Source organism: Lepidochelys olivacea, assembly GCF_965140295.1.
Source record: "Lepidochelys olivacea isolate rLepOli2 genome assembly, chromosome: 15".
Classification (NCBI taxonomy): domain Eukaryota; kingdom Metazoa; phylum Chordata; order Testudines; family Cheloniidae; genus Lepidochelys; species Lepidochelys olivacea.
In genome coordinates, this window is record NC_140425.1 from 33,161,823 (window position 1) to 33,181,607 (window position 19,785).

The following is a 19,785-nucleotide window of genomic DNA, read 5'->3' on the forward strand; positions in this document are numbered from 1 at the left end:
CCACTCTCAATCCCTCTGTCTCACTGAGAAACTGGCCCTGCCATCCCTTGGCCAGGGTCTGTCCCTGCTCCCTGGGCCAGGCCCTCTGCCCTGCCAGCCCTTTGCCATAGTCTGTCCCTGCTCCGGGGTGGGCTCTCTGCCCTGCCATCCCTTGGCCAGGGTCTGTCCCTGCGCCCTGGGCCAGGCCCTCTGCCCTGCCAGCTGTTTGCCTAGGGTACTTTGTCTTCTTACCTGGGCAGCTGCTGCTTCTTGGTGGAATGAGCAGGAATGTGTTTTGGGGTCCAGTGAAGCCCCCACTTTATAGCCTGGCAAGGACAGAGCCCCGGGCCGGCGCACAATGGAAGTGCGAGCTCATCAGTGTCTGCCCTGATGCTCGCAGTCATCACATCTTGCAATGTGGTCAATGAGCTGGAAACCTCTGTCAGGCCCATGCAGAGCCGCTGAACCCAGCACTTTCCATTGTGAGCCCGGGGCACAACAGAAAGGCCTGACAGGGCTGCTTTCCCACCCCACATGGAGCCTGGCTGCTGGGAGTGCAGACACCCAGCCAGGGCACATGCAGAGCTGTGCCCAGACCCAGACCCCACATCTCTGCCTCCTCCCAGGCCCCCTAAAAGCTTGGCCTGCTGCTCTAGGCTCCTCTGAGAGGCATGGGTCCCCAGGGCCTGCTGCCCTCCCTCCCAGGCCCGGGCTGCTCCAGGGCCCAAATGGCCACAGCTCCATTGCAGGGCAGATGCGCAGGTGGGCCTGGAGCAGGAGGACCCTGGCTGGGCCAATCTAGGGCTGATGGCCCTGCAGGAATCCTCCAGCCCCCTCGCTCAGAGGGTTAACCTCATTCGGGGATGGTCAGAGAGTGGGCGGTGTGGGGCCTGGGGCAGCCTGTGAGTCAGCCACTCCCCTAAGGAACCTCCTAGGGCTCTCCCAGCCCCTGCTTGGTGTGCTTGGGGATGCACCCCCCATTGCCCATCACCCCTCCAGTAACCAGCCCTCCCAGAAACCCCTCCCTGCCACCTTCACAATGCAATAGCCAGGCTGGACTTGGCACATGCTGGGCCACGGGCCTCTGTGTGGGAGCCAGGGGCCTCCCATGGGGAGGGACAATTGGATATGGGGCACTGATGGGTTGGGGAGAGGCCCTGAAACCCCCTCCTGGGGGGCACATTGCACCCCTTTGCAGGCTCAGCCTGTGCCTCTCTCTCACTGAACAGGTGGGCCGGGGCTCCACTCCCACCGCCACACCAGCCCCGGGACCGCTCCAACTGGACAAATCCCGACAGCCCAACCTTTGTTTGCTTTCCTCTCTATCCATGGCCTCGCAGGCTGCGGCCAAGGTCCAGCTGGGAGAACGGGGTACTTACGCCCTCCAGTCCCTGTAGTGCTCGAGCCCCTCACAGCATCGAGCGATATTACCCTCCCCACACCCTGTGCGCCAGGGCAGGGCTGTTATCCCTAAGATACCGATGGAAATGGAGGCCCAGGGAGACTACCTGGCCTGTCCAAGGTCACACAGGAAGCCTGTCGCTGAGAAAGAAATCAAACGTAGGGGTCCTGAGTTCAGAGATCTATCAGCTAGGCTGTCCTTCATCCCTCATAACCAGACAACACGATCCTTTCAGTCCTGGCAATGTCTGCTGGGGCCCTGTTCTTCATACCTGGATGTCAGTGACAAGGGTCTGTCCATCACCACCTGCTGAGCGATCGACCCCTTTGTCATGCTGGAAATTTCCTTTCTCCTGCTAGTACTGAAAGCACCTTCTCGGCCTGATTCCTGGTCACGAGTGCTTGGGCCAGGCCTGTGGGCCTTTTCCACATTAAAGGCCATTTCAGAAAGCCAGACGGCCCCTTCATAATCATCTAGTTTGGCCTCCTGTATAACACAGGCCATAGAACTTGCCTGAATTAATTCCTGGTTCACATCCGCTGTGGTTGAACTAGAGCAGATCTATCAGAAGAACATCTGATCCCTCGATTTAAAAATGGCCAGTGATGGAGAACCCTCTGAGAAGCTGTTGCAAGGGTTAATTATCCTCATGGTTCAAAATTTGCAGTTGAATTTATCTAGCTTCAGCTTCCGACACTGACTCATGTGAGACCTTTATCTGCTCGATCAGTGGTTCCCAAGCCTTTTGCTAAGGCAACCTATCGACAACATTTTGTCTCTTTTGGGGACCCACCAGCCCTTCTCAGCCCTCCAGACCCCTGCTCCCACCTCCCTGCGTCCTCCTCCCCAGGCCACGTGAGCACCCAAGGCCCCTGCTCAGTTTATGATCTCATCAAAAAAAGATGTCCTGTTAGTTTGACAAGAGCTCTTTCCCACAGACTCATGATGAATGGTGTCAGATCCTTGGCACCACCACAATGGATTCGTGTGCTCTCAGCTTCCAGGGCCCAGGTCTGGCCTCTGCCTCTGGGTCTCCAGGCACGCTCTCGGGTGCAGATCCTCCTTCCGGCACCCCCTTCTGAGTACTGAGAGCCTGCAGTCCACCTGCGTAGCCTCTGAGATTAGCACCATCTCCCTCAGACACCCCAGCTGCGTGCACATCTCCCTTTCCAGAGCTCCAGCCCTGTGGCACCCTGGGTCACACCGTTCACCGCCTCAGGGACATGTGATAGCTGAAACGAACAGACAAAGGCTTTACAAATATTTCCAACACATTCACCCTTTTCTTTCCCTTTGCAGAAGAGATACACAGATCCAGAGAATGACACACCTACACGCCCTTCCTTGTCTCAATTTCCTCACTATTCCTGAGTGGTTTGGGGGATTTGGTCAGAGTCGTCTAGTGAGCCCCTCATAGCTCATGGCTTCTCTTCCAGTCTTAAAGTCTCTCTCTGACCCCTGCAGTCAGCATCCTTCCACTCTCCCAAATAGCCTTTCCTTTTGTAACATCCAGACCCCAATCAAAGGTGATCAAAGTCCCACACCAGGTGACCTGTTGCCTGGTTACTAGCTCACTTGGCAGAACCAGCTTTCAGAGTAGCAGCCTTGTTAGTCTGTATTCGCAAAAAGAAAAGGAGTACTAGTGGCACCTTAGAGACTAACCAATTTATTTGAGCATGAGCTTTCGTGAGCTACAGCTCACTTCATCGGATGCATTCAGTGGAAAATACAGTGAGGAGATTTATATACACACAGAACATGAAAAAATGGGTGTTATCATACATACTGTAAGGAGAGTGATCACTTAAGATGAGCTATTACCAGCAGGAGAGCGGGGGGTGGGGAGGAAGAAAATGATTTTAACAATTTCCATCCCAACATCAACCTCAGCCTGGACCAGTCCACACAAGAGATCCACTTCCTGGACACTACGGTGCTAATAAACGATGGTCACATAAACACCACCCTATACTGGAAACCTACTGACCGCTATTCCTACCTACATGCCTCCAGCTTTCACCCTGACCACACTACACGATCCATTGTCTACAGCCAAGCTCTACGATACAACCGCATTTGCTCCAACCCCTCCGACAGAGACAAACGCCTACAAGATCTCTATCAAGCGTTCTTAACAACTACAATACCCACCTGCTGAAGTGAAGAAACAAATTGACAGAGCCAGAAGAGTACCCAGAAGTCACTACTACAGGACAGGCCCAACAAAGATAATAACAGAACGCCACTAGCCGTCACCTTCAGCCCCCAACTAAAACCTCTCCAACGCATCATCAAGGATCTACAACCTATCCTGAGGGACGACCCATCACTCTCACAAATCTTGGGAGACAGGCCAGTCGTTGCCTACAGACATCCCCCCAACCTGAAGTAAATACTCACCAGCAACCACACACCACACAACAGAACCACTAACCCAGGAACTTATCCTTTCAACAAAGCCCGTTGCCAACTGTGTCCACATATCTATTCAGGGGACACCATCACAGGGCCTAATCACATCAGCCACGCTATCAGAAGCTCGTTCACCTGCACATCTACCAATGTGATATATGCCATCAATTGCCAGCAATGCCCCTCTGCCATGTACACTGTTCAAACTGGACAGTCTCTACGTAAAAGAATAAATGGACACAAATCAGATGTCAAGAATTATAACATTCATAAACCAGTCGGAGAACACTTCAATCTCTCTGGTCACTCGATCTCAGACCTAAAGGTCACAATATTAAAACAAAAAGACTTCAAAAACAGACTCCAACGAGAGACTGCTGAATTGGAATTAATTTGCAAACTGGATACAATTAATTTAGGCTTGAATAGAGACTGGGAATGGATGGGTCATTACACAAAGTAAAACTATTTCCCCATGTTTATTTCCACACACACACACCCCCCACCCCCACCCCGCTCCTCGGAAGTTCCTGTTAACTGCTGGAAATGGCCCACCTTGATTATCACTACAAAAGGTTTTCTCCTCCCCCGCCTCCCCCCCCCCCGCTCTCCTGCTGGTAATAGCTCATCTTAAGTGATCACTCTCTTTACAGTGTGTATGATAACATCCATTTTTTCATGTTCTGTGTGTATATAAATCTCCTCACTGTATTTTCCACTGAATGCATCCGATGAAGTGAGCTGTAGCTCACGAAAGCTTGTGCTCAAATAAATTGGTTAGTCTCTAAGGTGCCACTAGTACTCCTTTTCTTTTGGCAGAACCAGTTTTCTTGGTTTGGTCACCTTCTTTAGCACAGCCATTGTACTGCTCAGTTAGAGCTTTTCAAATGGCTATGAGTCTTGATAGTCCACTCCTCCAGCCCAGACATGGCTATGTGACACACTCATCAGTCTACTGATCACCTATTCCCCACTTCCAGTGAGTGACTTTGGAAAGAAGTTAACCCCTTTCACTAACAAGCAGCACAAGATTAAACAGGTAAATGGAGTCACACACATTATTTAATTAAAATAATGCAGAAATCTCCCATATTCTTCACACCTGGCATTAATTATACTACTCTCCTTTAATTCTTTATTACTCAACTCCTTTATCAGATGTTCCATTCTTTCGCTCAGGATCTATGTCAGGCTGGCAGCCTATGACTACCTGCATCATTTCATTTACCCTTTTTAAATACTGTCACAACATTAGCTTTCTTCTAGTCTTCTGGAACTTCCCTCGTGTTCCAAGACTTATGAAAAAGCAACATTAATGGTCCAGAGAGCTCTTTAGCCAGCTCTTTAAAAACTCTTGGATGCAAGTTATCTGGACCTGCTGATTTTAAAATGTCTAACGTTAATAGCTTCTACTTAACATCCTTCTTGCTTCCTGTTGGAGTGGAAAGTATTTAATCATCATATGGTATGATTACATCATCTGACTTTTTCCCAAATAAGGCGCAAAAATAGGTATTGAACACTTCAGCCTTTTCTGCATTATTAGTGACAATTCTACCATTTCCAACTAGTAATGGACCAATATTATTTTAGGATTCTTTTTGTTCCTAATATACTGAAAACCTTCTCATTGTCCTTAACCCTGCTGGCCACTGATTTTTATTTGTCTTCTTTAGCTTCCCTTAAAGATTTTCTACATTTTCTAACATCTACTTTATATTCTTTCCTATCAACTTTCCCTTTTTCCATTTGTTATATGTTGTTTCTATATTTTCTAGAGCTGCTTTCACTCCTCCTCTAAACTAGGCTGCTTTTTTGATCAGTGTGATCTTCTTTCTTAACTGTGGGATTGTGGCTTTTTCGGCATCTAGTAAAATGTTCTTATACAGTTCCCAACTATCAGTTATATTTGTCTGTTTAAATTCTCTCTCCCAACTGATTTGACCCATAATAGTTTTCAGCTTTGTGAACATGGCTCCTTTAAAGCCCCAAATACATACATTACTGGTTTGGACTTTATTCTGTTTGCACATCACAAATGTAATTAAGTCATGATTATTTGCACCTAATCAACCACTAACTTTTAGTTCTGTGATCAGTTCCTCTTTATGTGTCAAGACACGGACTAATATAGAATTCCTCAGTGTTGGATGAAACACATTTTGAGTTAGGAAATTGTCATGTATATGGTTTAGCAATTCCAAGGATGTTTTCTTCCAGCACAGCCATCAACATGTACTTCATACACTGGAAGTTCCTGCTGGCTTCAGGAAGGAAAGAGAACATGGCACATCTGATGCAGCTCACCTCTACTGATCCTTCACTGGCCATCTTGATACCACATGTAGAGTTGGACCTAGAGAAAGACCGCTCCCTCTCCAACCTCTCTTTGAAACGCTCCTGTTAGCTGCTTCTGTTCATGGCTCTCGAGTTCGCCTAGCAAGTGACCTTGTGTTTCAAATCTCGCTGCTTATCTCAGCTCAGCTCTACCCTCACCAGGAGGGAGCGCTGGTGCACTGAAAAGAAAGGCCCACCGTTACAATGCTACATACTGCACAGCTTAACCTGAGGCTCGCGTTAAATATCGGCACTTGTTTGAACCCCACACAATCCAAACCTGAAGAAGGACTTGCCCCAGGCCCTGCGAGCCAGACCCACCCGCCATCCTGATGGAGCACAAAGGGGAGCAGTACACAGGGCCCTGCTGAGCAAACCGGCTGCTCCCATCCCAAGTTGACCCACAATGTGCATCCACCTGATTTACTTGTTCCTGTAACCATGCTTTCCCTTCCCATCCTCTCCCAGGGCCCTGGCTGCACCACAGCCAGGCTGTGTGAATGCAGCCCTCTTGGATATGTGCGTCACCTCCCCGCTGAGGGGCAGCTAGCCTCACTCCCGGGGGTACCAATGCACATGTAAGCAGTGTCAGGATGAGCTCCACCCTGACATCTGGTGGTGAGGTGTGGCAAGTTGTGGAAAAGAACTTCAGGGGCTGATCTCATTTGCATAGGCACACCCACCACGCCTAGAATGAGACCATAGCTGCCCAAATGGTCACTTTGGCTGCTGTGGGATCCCCAGTGTCTCTGTTATTGGGGCAGGAAGAATAAATTGTTATTACCCTGATTATGGGAACTGTGCTTGGAACTGTACGTGGCCTTTTGTTATGATGGAGGGATTCACCATCAACTAAGTAGCACTCGCTAGGCAAGGGTCATGGGTTCCAAAACTGTGTGAATGGAGAGAGGCTGGGGACAAGTATTAATACTTGGTGGCATAGGCCCCTTGGTGAGGGCCTTACATGCTGATTGCACTTCCTCCTCTCTCCACTGTGGAATATCAGAGCTAATTTTGATTTCATTAGAAGTCTAGTTATAGGCTGCTGAGCTCACTTTGGGCTGACAGTGCCCCAGCACTGGGGCTCCCCTACTATAAGCTGAATTCACCTAAGAGCTGAAATCACTGAGTGTTGTGTTAAGTAGTGGGGGAGCCTGAAGATATATTGTGGAGGAGTTCGTGGGGCCGCTAGCGGAGCGCAGCTGAGCAAAGGAGTTTGTGGGGCGGCTGGCGGAGCGGAGCACAGCTGAGCGAAGGAGTTCGTGGGGCGGCTGGCGGAGCGGAGCGCAGCTGAGCGAAGGAGTTCGTGGGGCGGCTGGCGGAGCGGAGCGGAGCGCCGCTATGGGGCGGTCAGCTTCAGATCACGTAAGGTGCCTCTTACCCCCGTCCCATTTCCACCCAGGTTGGGAGGTAAAGCTCCGCCGATAAACTTTCGAACTCTGGGGCTGCCCTGACCAGGGACAGAGACTTTTGGGGCATTAGACTTTTGGGACTTTGGGTGATTTGGGGTTGCTGGACTCAAGAACCAAAGGGAAAAGGGCATGCCCCAATTTGCCTGGGGTGGGGTTGTTTTTTGCTCATGGGTTGTGTTATGAATCCTGTTGGTGGTGTTTCCCCAACATAATGCCACATTGTTTCTCTCTGTTATTAAAAGACTTTTGCTACACTCAGACTATGTGCTTGCGAGAGGGGAAGTATTGCCTCTTGGAGGCGCCCAGCGGGGGTGGTATATATTTGTCCCAGGTCACTGGGTGGGGGCTCGAGCCGGTTTGCATTGTGTTATTGGAATGGAACCCCTAGATATTGAACCCGGCCCTTGTTGCTGCCAACTCTGACGGGCAGAAGGGTTACACACATGATAGTGTGGTGGGGCACAGCCAGGAGTCAGGCAGGTCACGCCCATTCCATGGCACCGTGCTCCCTGCAAGTGCCCCCCGAGCGTCGTGGGAGCAGCTGCTGTAAAGCCGGGTGTCACAGGTGCACACGCAGAACGAGCAGCAGCCTCGGGCTCTGGCCCTCGGCTGCGTGCTGCTGGGGCTGCCTCCCGGTACCTGCTCTTCCGGGGCTAGGAGGACATAGCCACGGGCCTCTGCTGTGCCGAGCTGGCTCACCACACCACACCGTGTGGTGGTTCTGGTAGGGGGAGGGTCAGACCCCCCTGGCCTGACTCAGGAGTTATGATCCCTTCCCCACCTCCTGCTGTGCCGCACCACCCAGGGGTGAGGACAGAGTCACGGCTCCACAGGGCCGATGCCGCAGCCCCAGATTTGGAACAGCCTCTGAGAGGCCACCGTCAATGGGGCAGACCCCCTGGGGGTCTGCCTCTTCCTCCAGGGCAAGCCCCATGGCTTCACCGCCTCCTTAGCCTGGACCTCTAGGCCTGCAGCCCTGCTCTGCTCAGCGAGTCCCACTGAGGCAGACCCCGAGGGAGACCAGTACAAGCGTAGAGAGCCAGGCACCTCTCTGCCAGCGTGTGCGGGCCCACGCTGCCAGTCCTGTCACCCAGAAGACGTTTCAGAGCAAGATCCCAGGCCCAGCAAGTGCTGGGCAGGGTGCTAGAGACAAGCTCAGGGTCTCGCTCACAGCTGCCCGCCCCCACTCACCCACCCACGGACTCAGCCAGGGGTGGCTGCTGGCACTGGCTGGCAGCCCCATCGGAGAGATGCTCTCCCGCATTGGATGGGGCAGCAAAGCAGCCACCGAGGGGTGAGCGGGGCCAGAGGTGGTTCTCCAGGAAGGCAGCTCAAGGGAGAGCTGCTGTTTGCCATCTGGAAGGAGGGTGACTCCCTCAGGGATGAGCCCAAGGCAGTCTCCGCTGCACTGGGGGTCTGGCTGAGCAGGGAGCTTGGCACTGCTGGCTGTGCGTGCATTAGCTGCTCTGCAGAAGAGGCTTTGTTCTGCCCCAGGTCCCTCCCCGCCATGTGCTGAGCAAGGGGGTTCTGTAATGCTCTGCCTGTCTCTGTCTCTATCTGGAGGTTATAAAAACCCAGCCAGAGCCACTGCTGGCCAGGTCACCTCCCCGGGAGTCCAGCCGCTCCTCACCAGGTAAGTGCAGGGAGCAGCCTCCATTGGCCAGCGTTCACTGCAAGATGCTCTTTGACTTGGAGCTGGAAGGGCGTGTGGGCACCCAAAGGGACAGGGATTCTCCAGGGAGGCTGAGCAGGACTGTCCGACTGGGCAGGAGCAGCAGTTGGCTGACGGGGCCCAAGGATTCTGTCCTGGAGCAGGGCATCCGGCCAGAGGAACCTGCTGGCCCTGAGGGTCAGGTCGAAGTTGGGCACAGGGCTGCAGCATCTAGCGATGCTGATGGAAGCCCTGCCCTTCGGGAGCACGCTAGGCCCGCTGCTGCTCACACAGCTCCGCCCCGGCACCCTGCAGGACACACCAGATGCTGACGCAGGGGGTCTCGGAGCAGAGCCAGCGGTGACAGAAGAGGTGGCAGAGAAGGCTCCGAGTTCCCAGCTGCGGCAGTTTGCTCACTGCCATTGTGGGGTTGGTGCTCTCCGCTGTGTCCTGAGCTGCATGCAGCAGCAGGTCAGAGCCCTGAGGCTGGCTAGTGTCTGAGCTCAGACTGCCCTGGCACGTGGTGAAAATGCACCAACAGCAGCTGGCCGGCGTGGCTGGGCTCCGTGGATGATCGATTCTGCCCCAGCGCCAGCTAGGAGCTGCACTGCTTGCTCTCCTACTCGAGTCCAGTGGCTCCCTGCAAAGAGCCAGCCGCCCCGGGCACTTACGGTCCCACTGCTCCCCTGCTCTGCTAGCAGCTGCCAGGACGGCGAGTGATCCGGAGGGAGCCGACACACACAACTGTTCTGTAGGCTGCAGCAAACCCTAACTAGTGTCAGGCCTAACAACAGGCTCTGGTGCCAAGCACTGGGCAGGCCTGAGCGTTAACTCCCTGAGGGCTGGGCTGCATCTGAGATGCAGGCACTGGGGTCACGTGATCGGGATGAGGCATCTGTGCTTCGTGTCTGTGTCCCACCCGAGCAGGGGGATCCCAGCCCCCCATCTCACCCATGTGCCTTCCAAGTGAGCCCCTCCCTCGCCTATGAAAACACCAGTGTCTGCAGAGCATGGGAGTGATGAGGTATCCCTAGGGTGCCCGGCTCCAGCTGCAGCACCGTACCTTAGGCTGGGGCCTCCTGCTGCTCTCCGTGTCCCCGTGGGGGGTGTGATCCAGGCATAAGCTGGCCACGGGGCTGTGGCATTGGCTCAGACCCAGATGGCGGGGGCTGCAGAAAGGAAGGGCTAGAGGAGGGGTTAGCAATGGCAAAGGGAGGCACCAGCTCAGTGGGGTGACCTCGCCCCTCCAGCCCAGTCCCCTGGGGAGGGTTTCTCAGCCTGCGGTCCATTGCCAACAACACAGATTTGCGTGGAGCAGATTATAACGATCTGGTCTTCTCGTTTCCTCCCCAGGACAGAGCCATAATGAGCCAACACTGCACTAAGTTTTCTGGCCTCTGGAAGGTATGCTCGGGCGAGGTGGGGTCTTGGGAGGGAGCATTGCCGTGAGCTGGTTTGGCATTAGGACCCATGCTGACACCTGGGCAACAGGACCCGCTCGCTGGGCTCTTTGCATGGGGGTAAAGCTGAAAGCCCCCCATGGCCAGTCCCATGGCGAGACGGCGCGCAGGGCACGTCTCAGACTCAGCTAGGTGGGGTGGGAAGGGAAAGGGTGCGTCTGGTCTGACACCCCGCTTCGTCCCCCTGCTGCTGCTAAGCCTGGGAGAGTGCGGCGGGGAGGGGTCTCTCCAGGCCCCAGGCTGCTGAAGGCCCCTGCAGAGGGCCAGAAATCACCCCTTGCCCGGCACAGCCTGTTTGCCCCTGTGGCTGCAGTCTCAGAGCCCTGGGCACCAGGCCCGTCCCAGCTCGGTAGGACAGGCGATAGTGGGCAGTGGGGGCTGGCAGAGCAGCCCAGCTGCTCCAGGGGCTCTGGTGGGGCAGTGGGGTTCAGTCTGAGGGCGTGTTACACCGCCCGTTTGCTGCAGCCAAGCTCTGTGCGTGCAGAGCTGGGCTCCCTGCACCCCGCTCCGGGCGTGGGCTCCGGCACAGAGCACCGGGGGAGGGTGGCGGCCCCTTCCCTGAGGCTGCTGACTGCAACGTGGGGATACTTCCCAGCGACGCAGAGTCCCCCAGCTCGACAGGCTGGGGCAGGGCCTGCGAGCCAGGCCCAGCAGTGCCACAGGAAGGCAGCGAGCCGAGGGCAGTGCCCTTCCCGCCGCTGAGAGGGCACGGGCGAGAGTCCCATTCCCTGGGAGCTGCAGGCGCTCAGCACCGCTGTCTGACGGGCCGTGGCTCACTGCAGGCAGGCACCAGAGATGGGGCAGGAGTGGAGGCCCAGCCCAGCCCTCCCCTCTCCCTGGAGCACCTGACTCGCCCCCCGGCCCCGTCTCTCACAGAGTCTGGCCCAAGGCGTTATCCCCCTGCCTGGCCCAGACCCAGCCAAGCCCTTCATGCACCAGCGGAGTTAACCCCTTCCCTGCTCTCATGCAGCCCGCCCCCCCTGCCCTGGGGCTGAGGCCAAACACAGGGGCAGGGAGCCTGGCTGGATGTAGAAACCACTCCCCGGCTTGCGGGGTCCTGGCTAAAGGCAGGTCACAGCTGGACCCTTGCCCAGCACAACCCATTGCTCGCTCCCCCACTGCACTTTGCCTGGCCTGGGGCTGAGCTTCAGCGGGAGGACCATGGTGTGGGGCCTAAGGGGATGTCAGCCCCATGCTGCTCCAATGTGCGAGCTGCCCCTGGGCTGTGGGATGCCCCCGGCGCCCTCCGGGAGCCAGGGAGCGTCGCTCCATGATGCCAGAGCAGCCCCCTGACCCCAGCTGTCCTCCCCCAGATGGTGGTGTGGGATGAGGCATTCTTCCAGGGCCGGAAGAAGGAGTTCACCGCTGAGTGCTATGACGTGAGGGAGTGTGGCTTCCAGACAGTCCGCTCCTTCAAGATTGAGAGTGGCGCGTGAGTCCCGGGACAGCCCTACCCTGCTCCCCTGTCACAGCCGCTCCCAAACTGCCGCCCCATTGCTCCCTGGGGGGCTGTTCGTGCCGCAGGGCATCCTGGGAAACCGGGGATTTCCATTACATTTGGTCCCTGAAAACGCTTGGTGTTTTGCCCCGAGAAATCATTCTGCTTCCCGGAGTGGTGTAAACACATCCCAAGGGGCTGCCAGCTCCAGCCACCCAATCCCACCGGCCACAGAGAGCAGCAGCCCAGCCCCTCGGAGCTCTCCCGCGGCGGGCACATGCATACACCTTCACTTCAGCCAGGGCGCTAACCTGCCATGTGCCAGGCTGCCAGTGATGAGCCCCATCTCCCGCACAGGCTAGCAGGGGCAGGGCTGGGGAGTGACCAGCAGGGCCCTGGGACCCAGCACAGAGGCGGTGGGCATGGATGCAGAGCTGGACAGCTCATCATCCCAGTTGAGGTCTCTGGCAGGTATGCCACAGCCTGTTGCCCCAGCCCTGAGCTAACACAGTCGCCTGAGCACTCACGGCCCCTGATCTCCCTGGATACCCGGGCTCTGGCTTTCCCCACAGGTGGGCAGGCTTTGAGCACGTGGGCTTCCAGGGTCAGCAGTTCGTTCTGGAGCGAGGTGAGTACCCTCGCTGGGAGGCCTGGAGCGGCAGCCATGCCTACCACGTGGAGAGGATGAGCTCCTTCCGCCCCATCGCCTGTGCTGTGAGTAGGGCTGGGGAGCTGCCTGCAGGCCTGGCCGATTGCCCCCCTCTGGCCTCCCCAGCCGCCCGCGCTCCCCCACGCATCCCGCCCGGCCTTGCTGGCCCTGCAGAGCAGCGGGCTGACCAGACGAGCCCTGCCCAGCTGCAAGGGGAAGCAGCGCGGCCGGTGCTCCCCCTGAGGACGCCAGTCAGTGCTCCCATGGCCTGGGCCTTGGCACACGGAGCCGGGCAGCCAGGGTCCCCGCTGCACCCGGCTCATGGGGGCGAGGCTGGTGCAGCCCCAATGTGCAGCGTGTGCGTTAGCACGCAGCGGGCTGGTTCCATCTCCATGTCTGTGAGGGGCGCTGCGCGGGACTGACCCGGGAAGGGACACAAAGGTAGAGCTCAGGTCCGGCCCTTCTTTGGGATGCCCGGTGGGAGCAGGGCAGCGTGTGCTGATGCTCATCTCACTCCAGTGACCAGGTCCCAGCCTGGAGAGAGGCGGTGTTGTGAGAGTCACCCGCCTCCCCCAGTGCCGGGTGCGAGTCACCCCGTGTGCGCCCGAGACCCCTGCAGCGAAGCAGCAGAGAGCGGCCTGGCATTCCTGGGCTTCTGCCCACCCCTAAGCTCCCTGAGGCCTTTGTGGGTGCCCTTTGAGTTGCTCTGCGCCCCGGCTCCCAGCGGCCGGGGCCCGCTTCTGCTGTCTCGTCCAACTGGGTGAAGCAGGAGCAGCCCTCCTGGGTGGGGAGCTGCACTGGGGCAGAGCGGCCCCGTGGAGGGGGCAGGCCCAGCATGGGCATCAGGAGGTGTCCCCAGCCCATCTGCAATCTCTCTATCCCCTCGCTGCAGAATCACCGGGACAGCAAGATGACGGTCTTCGAGTGGGAGAACTTCCTGGGGCGGAAAGGGGAGCTGAGCGACGACTACCCTTCGCTGCCAGCCATGGGCTGGGGGAGCAGCGCGGTGAGCTCCTTCCGCGCTCACTCTGGAGCGTGAGTACCTCCCCGGGCTGGGCGGGGCGGGGCGGGGGTGGAGGGGCCATATGGCTGAGCTCCAAACCCACCTAAAAGTGCCAGCCCCCAACCCGGCTCAGCAGTGCCGCAGCACTCCCCTGGCATGTAGCTGCCAGGCCCCGAGGCCAGGACTCAGTGCCCCTGCAGGGTCCCAGAGTGGGATGCTATGGCTGCGGAGAATCGGTAGGACCCCGAGGGCCCAGGGCCCCAGGAGTTCAGACCCCCCCCACGCACTGTAGTCTGTGGGGTCCCCGACCGCTCTGTCCGCATGACACCCGCCCTGCTCCCCTGGGGTTGGGTCTGGCTCCAAGGCGATGGCTTCTCCTGTGCTTCTTCCGCAGCTGGGTCTGCTCCCAGTTCCCTGGGTACCGGGGCTTCCAGTACATCCTGGAGTGCGACCGTCACGCGGGCGAATACAAGCACTTCCGGGAGTTGGGCTCCCACGTGCAGACCTCCCAGGTTCAGTCCATCCGGAGGATCCAGCAGTGAGCGCTGCCAACCGCCAGGCCGCTGCCACTCCCTTCTGCCCCTCCGCGTGTTACCCCTACCTGCCTTCTGCTGGGCCCCCTGGCTCAGGGCCCACTCAGCTGTGCTCAAAGCAAAGCTCAATAAAGGTACACTTGTCTAACCAGCCAGGGCTGCTAAGTCCAGCTTATTGCAACCAGGGCGTTAGCCCAGGGAGACCCTCCCGGTTTCAGGATAGACAATGTCAGGAGAATGTCACTGCTAGATGCAGTGGGGCAGCCCGACTGGCTCTTTGTCCCTTGCTCCAGCTACCGGACATGTTGGCCAGGGAGCAGCGTGTCCCCTGGGGACTCGTTAACACAGGCAGCCCAGAGCCGCAGGCACACAGGCCTGGAGGGCTGGCAGCTGGTGGGCAAGGCTGCAGAGCTGGCCAGCTAGTCAACACAGTGTATTGCCCTGGCCCAAGGCACCCCAAGGCAGAACGCAGTCCCCCCGAGAGCAGGGGCAGGCCTAGCTCTGGGATCTTCCCCAGTCCTAGGCAGCCCCCAGCACTGCCAGCTTACCGCTCAAGAGCACTGAAGGGCAGCCTGCCCTTCTCTGGCCTGGGCCGGGGATGGGGACTAAGGGATATTCCAGAAATACAGCAAACTGCAGCTTCCCATGGAGAGCCAAATGGGAGCCTGCCATCTGGACACCTGGATCCAGAAGCAATTCACCTGGTAAACACGACAGAGACTCCGGACATCGGCAGCATCCAGCCCTATGAGAAACCACCAAGACGTCTGTCTGATGTGCACAACAGACCATGACAAGGCAGCGTCAGCCCCGCCCCGCCCTGGTGGTACTGCAAGGAGAGAACCTGGTCGAAATCCTGGTCACGGAAAGCCAGCCGCAACATTCATTGAAACCACAAGAGTGGAGCCAAGTGCTCATTGCTAGTCTGGACTCTGGGACAGAGCCCCCTTCCAGGAGAGAGGGTCCCAGGGACAGAGGAAGAGGCTGTAGCAGAAGTGGAGAAGACTTTGCAATAGCTGGGGTGTGTATTTACTGCTAGTCACCCCGCGAGGATGCTAGGGCCCAGGAGGAGGTCCCTGCCCAGAGCAGTGTGTCTGGCAGGCCCCTTCGGAAGGGCAGCCCCTGTACAGTGTCCCCAGTTGGGATCCCAAAGCTGGAGGCACCAAGCCCCACAGGCCTTTGAGAACAGGCTAGTCTAGATTTCCAACCAGTTGGAACGGCCAGCCCATGCCATGGCTTCACTCACCCTCCTCTGCCAGTCAGCGCCTGGTGAGGAAACACGCTGGCTGCCCACCGTGGGGTCAGGATGGGAGACCTCCTCTCTGAGAGTGGCAGAATGTGTCTGGGCAGCGCTTCACTGGGCGCTCCCCCATAGCAGGGGCAGAGCCTGATGTGGAGTCTGTCCAGCACTGCCGGCTTGGCCTCCTGGAGGGGAAATGCAGGGGCAGTCTGGAATTAGAGGCGGGCCCAAGCCATGAAGCTGGGACCCGCACATTCCCCACAGGGCGTGCTCAGATTCAACCCCACTAGAAAGAGAGACCCCAGCTGCCAAATTCAGCTCTGGATCCAAATCCTCGTGCAGATGCTCCTGGAACACAGGGGCCCAGCCCCACAGTTCTGACCCAGCCTCTCTCTGCCTGGAATCCCGACCAGGGCGAGGTTTCTGGTGCATCAGGCTGAGTAGCTGGGCGTGGGACCCCCGGAAACCAGCATCTGCTCTGGACCAATCTTATTCCTCAGCAGCTTCTCGACCAGCTGCTCCTGTGACAACGCCAGGGTGACACCACGTGGCCACGAATGAAACTCATCCCGGCTCCAACAGCGCACCCGCACTCGCAGTGGGCTCTGCAGGACCAGCCAGCCCTGGGACACTCTGGCACGCTGTCCACACGAGTCAGCAAAGCCTCACTGCACCTGTGGCCCTGGAAGAGTGAAGCCAAGGCAGGTGTGTTGCTAATGAACATGAGGGACTTGACCTGTGCTTTGCCCCACACTAACGCTAATATAATAACAAGCTACACGCCGAATCTCTAGCGTCTCTCAGCAGTGGGTCCCGGCACTGTGCATGCCGTGTGTATAGTTTATCACTCTGCACAGTACAGGCAGTCAGGGAGCTTCTCGATGGCTCCTTAAGGCACAAGGGAATCTCTGGCTGTCTCACAACTATGCAGAGCTAAAGGCCTGAGCGTGGCCAGTCGGCCTAGGAGGGGATGCGCTGAGAGCTGGCGGGAAGTTTTGGAAGAAGGGTTCGGCCAAACCGACGCTGTTTGTGGGAAAAGGCCTGGATTCCACAAGTTGCTTGTCACGAAACTAATTTGGGGGAAAAGTCTGGAGACTGTCAGAATGTCGCATTTGGAAACTGTCAGAATAACACAGTCTCCGCCTTTGCCTCAAAACGACTTTTCCTTTAGAAATGTAAATTAATTGTAGTACCAAGCATTAAAAATCAAAAAGGTCAATATTGAAATGAAACATTTCCATTGACCCCGAGTTCTTTGTTCCCAGAGAGTCACTTCATACAACTTTCAAGATTTTGACTTTTCATCCCAATTCGGGAGGGGGACATTTTTCAAATTTTCAAAAGTTTTCCCAGGGTAGGAAAAGTGCTTCCTGGCCAGCCCTAGCTGCTGTTTGGGGTTGAGAATCAGCCCCCCTATCCCCAGCTCTGGCACTAACTCTCCGCATCCCCCTGTGTGCTGACAGTGGCACCTTCCCAGGGAGCTGTGGGTCGATGAATGCTTGCAGAGCGCCCTGCACCCCACGGATGACAGCCTGTGCCATGTGCTGGATGAGCCCTGTAGAGACCCCTCTCTAGCATGGGACCTGCTGGTAGATTAGGGAGAGGGGGCCTCCCCTCCTTAGGACACGAAGGAGCATGGGTGGCCAGTGAACCAGCCGTTGGGGGACGCTAGCCCCTGGCCCCTCCTCTTCTGCCTGAGGTCCCACCTCTCACCCTCCCCTTCTGTCCTCGTGGGGCCGGGGATAAACCCCTGGCTTGATGCTGATGAAGCTGGGCTCCTCGCTTTAGACTCTGAACAGCACAAAACCATGATGTGTCTCAGCTGGAGCCCAGTGACTGGGGCCATGGTGCTCCAAACAGGGCATCCCGCTCACTCTGTAGGGTCTCTGACAGGGGTGCCAGGCCCCTGAATGGACTGAGACGATACAACCGGGTAATCACTGCAAGCCCCTCCCAGGTGGCTCCTTCTCGGCTCTTCCCTGACCTTCCTCATGCTTTCCTGTCTTCCATCCAATTCCCGCCCTGGCCACAGGATGGCGCTCTCTCCCACCAGCACCTTCCGTGCACAGAACCACGCCTGCGGGCGCGAGCCGCCACGGACAGCTCCACTAATTTCTATGGCACTTTTCATCCTGAAGTACATTACCCACAGCTTACCTCCGCCCTCCCATGTTCTGATCCACGTGCATGCACCCCCACCCCCCGAGGTGCACTCCCTCTCCCACACACACATACAGGGTCTGTTTACACTGCAGTGTAAGCCCCAGGTCAGCAAAACTCGAGTCAGCAGACGCTGAGTCTGTTAACCTAGGCCTGGAGCATCTATGCTCATTTGTAACCCCAGGTTAGGAATCGTTGAACCCGGAGGCTTCGGCGTCTATATTGCATTGTGTGAGCCCGAGTCCAACCACCCATGTCTCGGACTTCCTAGCACCCTCCCCAGATGTGACCCTTTGACCATGGGGCACTGTGGGAAAACTTGACCATCCACCAAACTTGACTGTCCAGAGGACAAAGCAAGTCAGTCCATAGGACTGTGGGACACTTTCGGCCGACTCCCAGAGCACGAGTCCTGTGGGGCTGTGTCTACACTGCAAAGCAACCGGGCTTGAACCCTGGGTCCTGGTTTGACTCAGACACTTGATCCCTGTGGGGTCCTGGGACCCTAGAGTGAGCGATTAGTGTGTAGACAGAAGGGTGTTAGGTTTGAGCCTGAGTTCGAACCCTGGCCTTACCCTGCAGTGCAGACATAGCCACAGGGGAATCTGTGCTCACCAGGGCCCATCTCGGGGAGGATGCAGTAGCTCCTCAGCAGGGCACAGCAACGCTCCACAGCCCTTAGGGGAACGGGTCTGACCGGAGCTGCCAGAGGATGTAGGGCAGCAGCCTGCCATTCCCAGGCGAGATCAGGCCAGCTGTGCAGGTGGCTGCTCTATACAGGGGTGTGGGGAGGAGAGGCGGCCGTTCTACACATGGTGGGGGAAGCCTCAGGGAAGAGCCAGACGGCCATTCTACGCATGGTGGGGGGAAGCCCCAGGGAAGAGCCAGGCGGCCGATCTGCACCGGGTGGGGGGAAGCCTCGGGGAAGAGCCAGGCGGCCGATCTGCACCGGGTGGGGGGAAGCCTCGGGGAAGAGCCAACTCCAGCTGGATTTCCCTGCAGGGATTCTGCTAGCTCCAATGCCCCTGGGGCTCTCTGGAGCAGAGGGGGGCAGAGGCGGATTAAGATTTATTGGGGCCCTGGGCAGTGCAGGAGTCATTTGTAAATAATTCACTGGCAGAGGCAGGTGTGTTGCTGGTGGAAGGTGACAGGCTGGCAGCCGGGGGGAGAGGCAGCCGTCCCCGGCAGGGATCCCTGCAGGAGCCCCGCTTCTCTGCCAGCCGTTCGGAGGCACTCCCGGCCCGGGCCTCAGCATTCCTGAAGAAAGGCTCTTCCTCTGGGCTGAGGGCGGGTTTGGACTTCGAGAGGTGGGAGCTCGACTGAGACCCACCAAACTCATGGCAGCCGGGCATGGAGGGAGAGAACTGCCCACCAGCGCTCCCCGGGGCGTGGCCGGTTAGCTGGGGCACAGGGTCCTGTCAAGCCTGTGAACCCCCCTTCCCCGGTTCTGAGGCCAGCTCAGGTCAGCGACTCAGGCTCCACTTCCTAGAGCAGAGCAGGCTACGGCCTGGCGAGCTGCCTGCTGCAGGGAGAGAAAGCTCTGTCCTCTCTGCTGCAGAGTGGAGCTGATCCCAACCCCAGGCCCTCCTCTCCCTCCTGCCTTTGGCTGCTTGCAGGCCCTGCCGGGCCCTAGCGAGGCCGAGGCAACCTGCAGCAGGCAGCAGGGGCACCGTTTGCTCGTGCACACCGTTAGCGGGAGCAGCAGGGAGAGGAGGGTGGCCCGGAAGGCTCCCTGTGCTGGGCCGTCTTGCTGAGGCACTGGATCCAAGCTGACACTTAGATGCTACCCAATTCAGATTGACTCCTGCCCCGCGATGATCTCTGCCTGGCTGGAGGGAGCGCGACTTATGCGATCCCACCCTGCTCTGAGTCACACACCACCTGCCCGGCTCCCACGATGGGGTCTGTGTGTCTCTCCCCACAGCGCTGGTGCTCTCCGCAGGCATGCTGAATGCTGGGAAGGGAGCAAACTGCAGGGTGGTGACATGCTGGGAGGTGGGTGATACCCCAAGGGGCCCTGCAGCCACGGCAGGCTGGCATTCAATTCACACGCTGACAATTGCATTGGCACTTGCCAGGAGACCAAGAGCTGCACCTAATTTGCACCAG

At 57.4% G+C, this 19,785-nt stretch overlaps 2 protein-coding genes across 4 annotated transcripts in view; one reads left to right on the top strand and one right to left on the bottom strand.

Annotated features, from left to right (window-relative positions):
• Window positions 1–19,785, bottom strand: part of CRYBB1 (crystallin beta B1) — a 31,637-nt gene that overhangs the window by 10,417 nt on the left and 1,435 nt on the right. The window contains exons 2-3 of one of the 3 annotated variants that reach the window (XM_084649007.1): window positions 6,101–6,309; window positions 1,653–2,613 (exon numbers count right to left, since the gene is read on the bottom strand). The gene's annotated coding sequence lies outside the window, so the exon portion shown is untranslated. Of the gene's footprint in view, window positions 1–231; window positions 261–1,487; window positions 1,625–1,652; window positions 2,614–6,100; window positions 6,310–19,785 lie in introns of those variants that run through there. The other 2 variants (XM_084649009.1, XM_084649008.1) reach the window with 2 other exon arrangements.
• Window positions 7,079–14,285, top strand: CRYBA4 (crystallin beta A4; the record flags this gene model as incomplete). The annotated part of the gene is made up of 6 exons (XM_084649410.1): window positions 7,079–7,495; window positions 10,547–10,597; window positions 11,967–12,085; window positions 12,664–12,805; window positions 13,633–13,775; window positions 14,138–14,285. Exons 1-6 carry the CDS (start codon window positions 7,472–7,474, stop codon window positions 14,283–14,285), a joined length of 627 nt encoding a protein of 208 aa, XP_084505536.1. The 5' UTR covers window positions 7,079–7,471.